Source organism: Pimephales promelas, chromosome 23, assembly GCF_988280905.1.
Source record: "Pimephales promelas chromosome 23, fPimPro1.hap1.1, whole genome shotgun sequence".
NCBI lineage: Eukaryota > Metazoa > Chordata > Actinopteri > Cypriniformes > Leuciscidae > Pimephales > Pimephales promelas.
In genome coordinates this window covers 168665-181043 of record NC_142791.1, presented here as the reverse complement: position 1 = coordinate 181043, position 12379 = coordinate 168665, and the positions used below count along the sequence as shown (strand labels likewise).

The 12379-nt window shown below is 40.8% G+C and overlaps 1 protein-coding gene across 2 annotated transcripts in view; it reads left to right on the top strand.

Annotated features, from left to right (window-relative positions):
- Window positions 1-155: 155 nt before the first annotated feature.
- The window catches only part of clmpa (CXADR like cell adhesion molecule a), a 44534-nt gene continuing 32310 nt past the window's right edge, over window positions 156-12379 (top strand). The window contains exons 1-2 of one of the 2 annotated variants that reach the window (XM_039678006.2): window positions 156-261; window positions 825-1255. In XM_039678006.2, coding sequence (XP_039533940.1) covers window positions 1225-1255 — 31 coding nt within the window. In that variant the 5' untranslated portion in view covers window positions 156-261; window positions 825-1224. Of the gene's footprint in view, window positions 262-814; window positions 1256-12379 lie in introns of those variants that run through there. The other variant, XM_089126253.1, reaches the window with a different exon arrangement.

Sequence of the window (12379 nt, the reverse complement as noted above, 5' to 3'; positions counted from 1 at the left end):
TCTTTACAACAATAAATGAGGTTTGATAAACAAGGTTCGGGAGGAGCAGGTGCAGTTAATTAACCCAATCAGCACCAGTGGAGAGCAATCAGTAATCAGATAAATAACAGCAGAACCCACACTTGTTCCTTGACAGTTTATCAGCATCCCACCTCCACCCCATCTCCTCTCTTTCAGTTTCAGCTACTCTTACCAGGGGAGAGTGCTCTGGGTTCGGGCAGAATCACGAGCTTGGATCCCTCCACCCGGACAGCGCGCCAAGTACGCAGAATCTTTATCAATCAATCAATCAAACTTTATTACAGACTCAAAGTCCAATTTAAAAAAAAAACAAAACAAAAAAATAAATGAATAAATAAAATAAATAATTATTTTTATCGCAATAATTATATGTAGATGCAAACTCGTGAACTTATTTAGCAGCTGAGCCTTTAACCCTAAATGTCCCCCTGTAGTCAATAATTTTATCCCTTAAAACTCATCTTTGATCTCATTAATTAACAAATTTAATGCTTTAAAACAGCTCACATGTAACTCACTACACCCTTGCTTCGTGCGGTTTTATGAATATGCAGATTAGCCCGCATCCACTCACTCGCGATTCTGAGACTTCACTGCAGATCTGAGGAACACATACTCAGCAGCAGCACAGAGACATAAACAACATTAAAAGCTTGATTTTCACCACAGGGGGACTTATTTGTCAATTCAAAATGTCATTAAATTGAGTTTATATATAGGCTATTCATTTAAATACGCACGAACTCGTTGGGTTACTCGTTGGGAAGTTGGGTTATAATAAAGTAAGAATCATTCCGTTGCAGCAGCAGAAAGACCCTTATCAGCCGCCATCTGCCTGCCTGCATGTGTCCCATAAGGAAGTCTGCAAAGGAGAGTGTTCTGCTTTAACTGCAGAGGTCTCCACATCCCCTCACACACCTTTCCCAGCCGGTGGCTGCTTCCCACAGAGAGCAGGAGGCGGAGGAGGAGAGCAGCGAGATCGTAGATACGCATCATCCTAGTTGAAGTCAATGAGAACTTCTCTTCGGAGGAAACGGAGCTTCAGGACGTCTGGAGATCTCAAAGATGCGTTTGATGGTCTCAGCCGGTGATTTCGCTCCGTTCATGTTCAGAACAAAACTGAGAGACCATTTCAATGACTCAATGTGCTCGTTTTGAGGAGCGAAGGAGCCGTTTGTGCGGGATTTTCAGTCCGGAGACGTGATGTCAGCCAGCGCGCGCGCCCTGCTCTTCGGTGAGTTCCGTCCGCGTGCTCGAGTGTGTGTGTGTGTGAGAGATGTTTCTGCAGTGTGTGTCGAGTGGGATCAGATGGACAGATTTAGTAGAATGGTAGACTTTGTAGTAGTTTACTTGGTTGGGGATGTCAGTAGTTTAATGTTACTTTTGTACGACAATGAAAAGCGATGAGATTATGGCAAGCTGTTTTAACATTTTCTTTAAGTAGGCTATTGTCTATTTATTATGGTAGCCTAACTATTTTAAGAAGGCTAATTCAGTGTCTTTTCACGTTTCACTGGTCACTATTCAACTAGACAATCACTACTGCATTTGTTTTTGGTCTAGTATCAAATTTCATTTTTTGCGATGAATTATATTGGTGTTTGTGGTTCAGATGTCAACTTCACTTCCGAGTATTTGTTGCTGCCTGGTATACATTTTACTAGGCACATTTTATTGCTTACTTGTAATATGTAATAGATTAGTCAGAATAACTATTTTATAGTTCAGTCTTATCAGTTGATTAAAACGGAATTAAATATTAAAGTGGCTTGCCATCACCAGGTACACTTCAGCCGTGTGCTGTATTATTCAGCATCCGGATATATTATGCATTCATTTATTAATGCCTTCCTGTCCATTAATTAAGTTATGATTGCATTTGTTGAACACGAGTGATCTTAAATGCATGTTTCGCAGCCTTTTTTATAAACTCTCTGCATTGCAATTTTTTAAACTGAAAGTACTGAAAAAGAAAGATGCAATTGAATGCAAATTACTTTTACATATGTTTTTAATTTCTCCATGTTTCTGTTATTAAGAATGCATATATTTAGTGTTAATCACATGTTTTTTGGTCTGATTCAGCTTTAAATGTCTCTGTACATTTTCCTGACTGATCTTTTTATGTTAAAAATATGTAACAATATACAACAAGTGTTTAAACCCAAGAGCTATTTTAATATCAGAAGTCGCCCTCGGTCTCCCTATATTCAGTTATATTATAATGGGCCAGTGTTTCAAAGCCATCATTGTGAACAAAGAAATGAATGCTCTGTAAGGTGAAAAGTTGCTATTATCAGTTTAGATAATTCATCTTATATTTTCCCTTCAATACTGAACACGGTAAAAACTCAAACCAGTGCATGCATGTCAAGTGTTATTGTCTGGCATATGTGACCTGATGACCTATTTGAGCAGACATAATCCTACATATAATCATATTCGCATGTCCTTAAGGAAACGTCAGTTCTCAGTTGTAAGTCAGCAAGACAAACACTAGTAACGTTTTAGGGGGGGAAAGGTATTAGGCTTTGGTTCTGTGTAAATTAAATATTGCACCAGCCCTAAACTTTGCTGCCGTCGTGACGTTCAGGCCGTGTCTTATTCCCATTTGGCTGCTGGAGAATCAATACACCAGTTTGAAGGTGTGAGAGACATTTTACTTGTAACGGGATATATTTGATCATCTGAATACTCAATGAGGGAAATGTGGATGAGACTTGATTTTATCCATTGGGAATTTATTGTATAATGAAAATAAGTCTCTGTATGACGGCTGGTTGGCGGAGAGACGGAAAGCGTGTTGTTTATTGTGTTTTGAAGAATAACTGCAGTATCAGCTTGTACTGGTGACCAGACATGATAGGGCTAGAAACAGGTAATACTAATGTTCACTTTAAGGGATAGTTTATTTTGGTTTAACAGTTTTGCAGTGGGTGCATCAACTCTCTGGTGACCAACATGTTTTAAATATCATCTTTTGTGATGACAGAATTTGTATTTTTGGGTGAACTGTCCCTTTAAGTTGTGTAGCACTGCATGCTCTGTACATCACCGCAACATGTGCGCTTTCTTTTCCTGCAGTTTACTAAAGTGTTGTGACTAGACAATAAGTGGCAGAGAGAGACACGAGTCCTCGGACCCCAAACACACAGACGCAAACGCCACGGCGATTATCATGACGAGCGCGCTCATTAGTAGCATTAAAACAACTGTGCTAGACAAGCCGTGCAAACTACACAACATATCACAACACCATCATTCACCCTGCGCACACACATCTATCTATCTATCTATCTATCTATCTATCTATCTATCTATCTATCTATCTATCTATCTATCTATCTATCCATCTATCCATCTATCCATCTATCCATCTATCCATCTATCCATCTATCCATCTATCCATCTATCCATCTATCTATCTATGGCAGTGAGATGATTTGGTTGGGCTTTTCTTCTGTAAATAATTGATGATGGTGTAATAGTAAAGCACATATTATTATTCCCTCTTGACTCCTGCAGGTCTGAATGGATGTTTTCTGAGCAGCACGAACGCTTTTGTTTGTTTGATTATTCTCTGTTTTGTCTCAGAGATGTGCTCATGATGGGCTGCAATGCAACATGTGTTACTTTTCAGATAACTTTTTCAACATGTGCATTTTTCATATTCTACATTATAATGTTGTGATGTCTAAATTCCTTTGTTGTATTTGGTTATTAGTTTGTTTTTTATTTCAACAATATAGTATAAAATTTTAATATCCGCCGGTTGTTTTTATTATTGAATATAAAATACAAATGATATGCAAGTTTAATATCGGTGCATCCCATACAAGCCAAAGCTTCTTTCCGTTTCTTAAAATGCACATTTGTTGCAGCGTAGTCAACTAAAGAGCGTGTTAAGAAGCAGATCTGAGATCAGTCTATTTTTAGACGATCTCCAGGGGCAGAAACGTATCTGTCAAGTATAAAGATGACATGGGCATCCAGAAGCAGAGGTCAGGAAGTGACATCGTGCTGTGCTCTCTCTCTCTCTGTGAATGCTGCTGTCAAACACACTTTAATAACGAAAGCTGCATGTAGCGTTCTGAAATATAGAGTATCTCCTTACTTGACCTCCGTGTCTGACCCTGACCCTGAGCCAGAGCGAGCGGCGGCCTGTACTCACGCTGACGCAACGAGATAAAAACATCATTTGTGTGCCAGAAAAGAAAAATGTCGTTGTAAATGGTTTCTTCCTGATATTTCATGACAAAATGACTTTAATATTTAATAGTTTGTTTATAATTGATCATTTTATGCTTTCTAAATGGATGTCCCTGCATTACTTTCTTAGACACCATAAATACTGTATAATGGCTTCGGTAATGAAACCATTTGTACAAAGAAGCTCGATACACTTCCCACAGGATTATGAGCCGTATATATTAAAGCACACACCAACAAAAAGCTGCGAGTAACGAGCCCGTGTGTGTGTGTGTGTGTGTGTGTGTGTGTGTGTGTTCAGGCGGCTGTGGTAATTTAGTAACTTAAGTCAGGAACTGTAGCGTCTTTTTCTAATTCAGCTCTTGATCACATGGACCATGTCAGCTCTGTGTGTGTGTGTGTGTGTGTGTGTGTGTGTCCCAGCGCTGTCTTTAATTAGTAGAGCACATCACAGCAGGGCCGGCCCTCACCGAGAGCCGTGTCGTTTCGTTCAGAGAAATCACTGTGACATCCTTTCTCCCACCAGACACACAGCACCAGCCACTTACCTCCTCTGTGCACACACACACACACACACACATTAACATGCACAGACATGCACACACACACACACACACACACACTGATATCAATCACGTGCGCACATCCAGAGAACAGTGTAACAGTGTTGCTGTGTGTGTGTGTGTGTGTGTGTGTGTGTGTGTGTGTGTGTTGCTGTGTGTTGCTGTGTGTGTGTTGGTGTGTGTGTGTGTTGATGGGTGTCTCGAGAGGGATATTGTACCTTGTCTAATCGACACTTGCACTTTATCAACAAGTGATTAATAGAAGATAAAAAATAAGCCGAGGTATGAAAGGTGGCAGACATTTATAATGTCCCAAAGGATATCAAATAAATACTAAAAGAGAACCCTAAAATCGCTGTTTTCAACATTCACAATAGTAGAAATATGCAGATCCTCATATTAGAGTGATTTCTGAAGGGTCATGTGACTCGAGACTGGAGTGATGATGCTGAACATTCATCAGAGGAATAAAAAACATTTAAAAAAAATATTAAAATAAAGCATAACATTGTAATGATATTTGACAACATTACTGTTTTCATTGCAGTTTTGATCAAATAAATGCATGTTGTTTTAAAAACATGTACAAACTTTTGAATATGGTGTATTTGTTTAGATAAATTGTATTTGTTCCGTCCGTTAGTGTATGCTGGTCATCATATCTCTGAAGTGTGTGATGGCATTGACCTCTGACCTGCAGATGTCGGAGGTCGTGGAGGAGTATCTAAGGGTCCAGCGCTGGAACGATCTCCTTCACTCCTGCTTTTCCTGAGACAGCGTGCAACGGTTGAGATTTACTGTAATCCAAACCACATGCTCTCACCTCAAGCTTTCCTTGTGGAGAAACCCAAACATTTCTTTCTAAAGTATTTGGGGGAGGTTAACGTTTCAGCGTTTCAGCATTTGAGCGTTTCGCTGGATTTGGGCATCCGGACGGGAATGTTACCTGAGGCGCTGACGGGGTGTTTTTTGAGAAAACATTACTGATACTTTAATAAAACGCATTCAAGGTTTTATTGTTGCTCTATTTTTCTTCTTCTTTTGCTGTCGACCACCCTGAAGATGAATTCGCACATGTGGATAAGAGTCACGTTTCTTGAAAAACAGTGGAGGGAAATGAGGAGTGTTGTTTCTAAGCTTTTAGTGCCAAAGAATGAAAGTTAAATCGCAGCCCTCCTCCTGCCGGATTACAAACGAGTCGCTCTAAACATTTATTAACTCCGCTGTCCACGGCCCGCTTGATGAATGAGCAAAACCTTTTAATATGAGACGCCAGACAAACAAAGAGTGATGGATGTGTTTAAGTATATGAATTCATCTTGTCTATGAATAGCAGCTGTTGTCGATTAACACAGAAAATATATATATTTTTGTTCAAATAAAAAAGAAGCATTTGCTGTATTGCACTTAGTGGAAAACTGGCAAGAAATATGAAGCGCAATGATTTCTTCTTAAAGCACTTACATTAATTGTTTTTGAGCTGGCTAAATCTTTTTTTTTAACTTCTGATTATGTATTTTTGACAGATAAGGTTGTGGTTGGCACACATGCTGGAAGAAGCTAATGAGGTTTTCTCCCTTACCGAACATATGGCAGCAGCACTTGTGTTTTTAACGAGTCGTTAGACAGAACTTCTTAAAGAAATCGAGCCGTTCCGCTGCACTGCACATGTGTGGATCTTTAGCTCTGATTGCTGCTGTTGAATCAGCGTTCTGTTCTCCAAAAGCAGCAGCAGTTTTCTCCATCTCACATCGCTCATCCGCTCACGGCTAATACACCCAGAAGGAGCACCCGCGGGCGTCTCTCTGATTATGGTGCAGGATTCGAGATGTGTTTAAAATGAGGCGTCCCTTCCAGCAGGGAGAGGTCTGGGAGAATGCTAGTTGAGTTTTGGGGCTTTCAGCACTCTTTAATGATATATAGCACAGATGGAATGGGATTAGAGACTCAATCAAACCCATCGCCGCTCCCGTTCTGCACGCTGTCCATCCTAAATATACACGATTAGAACGAGCGCATCTAACGCTGCCGTCACGGGATATATGTCAAATCGCACACTTCCCTCTTCTGAAGTCGTCATTACGAGCTTGTCGCATACAAGTGATTTGTTTGGAGGAAAGAACGGGAATCATGGAGGCCCCGGGTTTATTCTTGCCTATTTATTGGGAAAATCTTATTAAAGCCAAAACTATATTTATTGTTCTATTCATTGATAACCATATAAACATTAATCTAGAGCCTGAGTCATGAGATGCACAAGAAACCAATGAGATGCATTATTGTGTTACGCAGCAACCAATAACCGTAACCACTCATCTCCACTACACATAGGAAAAAGAGGCCACAATTAGCAAGAGTTCACCAACACTGGACAGTTGAAGACTGGAGAAATGTTGCCCGGTCTGATGAGTCTCGATTTCTGTTGAGACATTCAGATGGTAGAGTCCGAATTTGGCATAAACAGAATGAGAACATGGACCCATCATGCCTTGTTCCCACTGTTGGGCTGGTGGTGGTGGTGTAATGGTGTGGGGGATGTTTTCTTGGCACACTTTAGGCCCCTTAGTGCCAATTGGGCATCGTTTAAATGCCACGGCCCACCTGAGCATTGTCTCTGACCATGTCCATCCCTTTATGGCCACCATGTCCCCATCCTCTGATGGCTACTTCCAGCAGGATAATGCACCATGTCACAAAGCTGGAATCATTTCAAACTGGTTTCTTGAACATGTCAATGAGTTGACTGTACTAAAATGGCCGCCACAGTCACCAGATCTCAACCCAATAGAGCATCTTTGGGATGTGGTGGAACGGGAGCTTCATCCCACAAATCTCCATCAATATGGCCGACATCTCTAAAGAATGCTTTCAGCACCTTGTTGAATCAACGCCACAGAGAGTTAAGGCAGTTCTGAAGGCAAGAGGGGGTCAAACACAGTATTAGTAAGGTTGGTGTTCCTAATAATCCTTTATTTTAAAAAATATTGCAATGTGAGTTTTTTTCCAATATTGTGCAGCCCTATTCTAAAATATAACCGGTTGAATGACTGTTTCCGCATGTGGCCTGCAGGATTAGCAGGTAAAGTCTCTTGTCAGTAAGATTGGGTTCACCTCCTCAGCCCTTCACGAGCTGACACCTTCCTCCTATTGTTGGTTAAATACTGAGGGCTTGTGTGTGTGTGTGTGCTGTGAAACGCTGTATTTTAAAAGGACTGTCTGGTGTTGTTTGCGGGATGGAGGAGGACGAGTCGATACAGGTGCTGCCGCGTGCGCTCGTCGGCTGCGGTGTCTGTTCTCGGCAGCTTTAGCTCGGCGTTCATGCGCTGTGACAGCGTAACTGCAGTGCGCTCCACGAGAGGCCAACGTCTCCCAGTCTTCCTCTGCGGGAGCCCAGATCTGGCATTTAAAAAGAGGCATGCCATTTACTGTGTCCAGCAACACAGGACAGACAAGATCCGAGGAGAAACCTGCCATGGGAGAAAGGTTATGTTGATGACGTCCTTTTTGTTTGATTTTATTATTTATAGACCAAGCTGAGGTTCTAATATATTGTGTTTTATTTGCTCTGATGAATACGGTGGTTTAAACAGATCATTCGAGAATATTCTGTGATCGTTTATTCCCCTGTTCGATGTTAATTCCTCTTTGGGGGAAAGGAAAAGCACCAAAAATCATGTGTGCAGTTTTTTTTTTTTAAACTTCCAATCTTCGCCGTACATGTTGAGTTTATTGTATGAATTGAAATGCCATTCACTTTCATTTTATGGAAGAGAAGCTAAACTGTATGGACATCTTTCGTGTTCAGTAGAAAAACGCCACAAGGAAGAGTGGATAAGGACTTTTTTCAGATCTACCCCTTTAATCAGTAGGAAACATTGAGGTCTTTTTCGATGTGACGATAACAAGAGAAGCGGTCGGGAACAACAAGGGCCGAACGTCTCTGGATTAAACAAACATTACTCACGTCAGCTGTGTATGACTCGTCCTCTCTCTCCACTGACCGCTCCTGTGAGTAATGGCACCGTCTCCACGGCCTCCCCTTAACGAGATCATTAAGACCACGGCGTGCAGGTTCAGCTGTTGGTCGGCTGAGGAAATCTCTCAAAACACACAGACTTTGGGTTTGAAGAGCATCTCTGAGATTGCTTTCGTTGGGTCAACGCAGATCTTAGTGATGATCAGCTCTTGATGGAGAGAACATCACGACATGTATTTGTTATTTGCTCCAGATCTTGTGTTGAGTCTGGCTCTCTGTAAAGTCCAGCACATCCCAAAGACTTTCAGTGAGTTTGAGGTCTGGAGGTTCTTTCCCAGTTTGAGCCTGATGAAGCTTGTCTTCATACATGGTTGTTTAAGAAATTAAAAGATACACACTCCATCAATTAGGTCAGAAGAACTGTTGGCAAACATATACTAGAAATGTAATAATGATCCAGTCATAGAAAGTATTTACCTTTTTAAATCCAGCCGGCCGGTTTATTTCACAATATTACTGTATTTTTGATCATATAAATGCGTATTACTAGTATTATCTTATTAGTCTTTAAAAGCGTAATGACTCTAGACTTTTGAACATTAGAGTAAGCAAACCAGACTTTATGGCAGAAGTGTGTGTGAGACTAGAACAGAAAGCACTGCATTAGCACACACACACACACACACACACACACACACACACACCAGTTGTCTGTTACACAGATGATTCAATGATGTTGGCTTTAATCTAACGTGTCAGTGCTGCGTCTGCAGAAACACCCAAACAGGCTAAAAATAACACAACAGTTGAAACGCGTCTCCAGGGGGAGTGAGTGTCTCCTCCTCATTACCGCGCGAGGATCGACATGACGCCGGAGAGTTTGAGCAACTTTGACGGAGTTGTCCGATCTGGTCTGAGTCTCGAGGTGACTGATGCTCTGTTGATAATGAGTCTGCAGTCTTTGATGGCACGCATCAGCGTTAGAAAGATCCGGGATGACCTTGCGTTATGCAAACGTGTGACACACACCTCACTCTTTGTAAGAGAAATGACTGCGATCGCGTCCTGGAGTGTGTGAGCGGGAAGCTAGCTGGAGGGAACGACGGCGTGTGTGTGTGTGTGTGTGTGTGTGTGACTGCTCATCCCCTGCTGTGAGGATATGTGAAAGACAGATGTCAAGGTTAGCGGATGTGAAGGCACAGGGCGCTCCGCCGTCAGCGGGTGGATGGGAAATACTGCACACTATATACTGGATATTCATACTATTATTGTACAAAATGAGGATGATCAGGGGCACACCCGCCAATGCCAAATTAATTTAGGTAAATGCCAGCAGTAAAGATTTCTTACCAGCTTTGGAACTTTTATTTGACAAAATACTTTTTTTCAGTAGATGTTTGTATTTCTTTTATAGAAGTAGTCAATAATTTCATCCCTTAAAACTCACCAAAATTACATAATTAAACAATTTGTTAGCTTGAATGTAACATCCTTGCCTCATTTAGTATGCGTGGTTCTCTGAATATGCAAATGAGCCCCGCTTCCACTCACTCACCAGCTCAGAGATTCACTCGTTGATCTGATTGGTCATAAGTTCGTTTGTGACGTCAGAAACACCTCTGATTGCTGTCTTTGGTTCACTGCAGTTTTAAAGAGAAATACTCCGCAATACTGTCCACTTATACATTTACACCAGGTTTGTATGTATTAAAGCTAATTTAAAACATCACATTGACCTATAAACAACATTAAAAGCTTGATTTTCACCACAGTGGGACTTTAAGACACACACACTGTGAAATTCATACTAATGTTTTTAGACTGAATGCATGTATTATGTTGCCAATGCCAGACATGTTATTTACTAAGCTAATTTTTCTCCCATTTGCTGCTTGGAGAGTGTTAATATAGTGTGTACATTATGCAACAGATTCCACAAAACATTTTTGTCTCAACCTCATCACTCATTTGATTCAACTATCATCTAATTCATCTCAGAAATATAACATTTTGCACATTTTTGCAACTTTTGGCAGTCTGATCTAATAATGGGTTGAAAAAAGGTTGCGTTCAAATTCACAGCCCATAATACTTCTGATTTATTCGTCACACGTCGAATGAAAGAACCAGTTTGAGCGCAGTGGGTGTAGTATAATACTGGAGGTTTTTTTGTAGCTTCTAAATGTTGAACGTTTTCCCCCAAATGTGATTCGAGGATCAGAAAATACACATAGCATTGACAGCCTGCAGAAGGAGGAAGAGTCGTGTGGTCGTGCTCGGAGGATAGTTTGGAGTGAGGAGATATATGTATTTCCTTTCATTATCTGCCAAATCGAGTCCTCTTGTGTCGGCAGGCTCGTCTCTGGAGAGCTTCTTCCCTCGCTGTGTGTTATACTGCAGTCTGTCATGTTCCCCATTTACATGTCACTTGGACCATCACTGCAGCATGATCATGTCCTCTCTCCCTCACTTTTATGAGACACACACACACACACACACACACTCTACTGTCCTGTGGATGAAAATAAATCTAGGTTACTTTTCATTCTAAAATTAGAAAATAATGTTGTGCATAAAAAAATTAAGCTTGTTTTAGAACCTTTATATATATATATAAAGTAATACTCATTACCGTAATGCATCTGAGGTTTTACTTTTGAAGGGTTTTTTTTCCAACTTTGATTAGAATTACACAATACATTAGTCATTTTTAACAAAACATTTTTTTCAGATAAATACAGTAGTTTACCTTTGTTCTTCCCTCATATTAAAAAAGAATATGATTTTTTTCCCCTCATATTTTGATGGTTATCCGAACTTGTAGGTTCATTAAAAACAAACATCTGGAGTTACCCGAATAGCCTAGGATGGATGAGGCGTGCGTCCAGGCTTGAGCATGGCAACTCAGGGATCCTTCGATTGGTAATCCACCTACTTAGTGGCGTATCGAAACATCCTTTTAAAAAGAAAAAAAAACAAACATCTCATCCGGACATCACTTTTATGTGTATGTGATGTATGTATGTATGTACTTTTACACTGTATGTGATGTACACTTTATAGGGAACCAGTGAAATCCGCATTAGAGTTGCACCTGAAGTCAGCAGCTTTCATAATTAATGTGTGTGTCTTTTTTAATGTCGGTTTGTTTGTTTTAGCGCTCCGGCTCGGGGAGAGATGTGCTTGCTCAAGTCCAGTCGTGCTGCAGGGTCTTCACCGAATCAATGCAAAACTGCTGCGCTGATTTAATTATTTCCTCTTCCACACACCAGAGAGAGAGAGAGCGAGAGAGAGATAGAGAGAGAGAGAGAGAGAAGCTCCTAGGAAGTGCACCAGAAAAGACACACTCAGCCTGACCCTGCCGTTCTGTCTATTTTAGCAATATAATCTCCTTTATCATTGGACTGCAGCTCAACCAGTTGAACGCTTTATTTCTGCGTTGGCTGGCGGAGCCGACCTGTGCTTGCACACTGAAGCCACATGTTTTTCTATAGATTGGGTTTTGAGTCACATAATCAATATGAAATAAATTCTAATTGCCAAAGGTCACTTATTGAGCTCAGGTCCACAGGAACAGGATATAAGCACATCCCGACTCGTTTTAGCATGA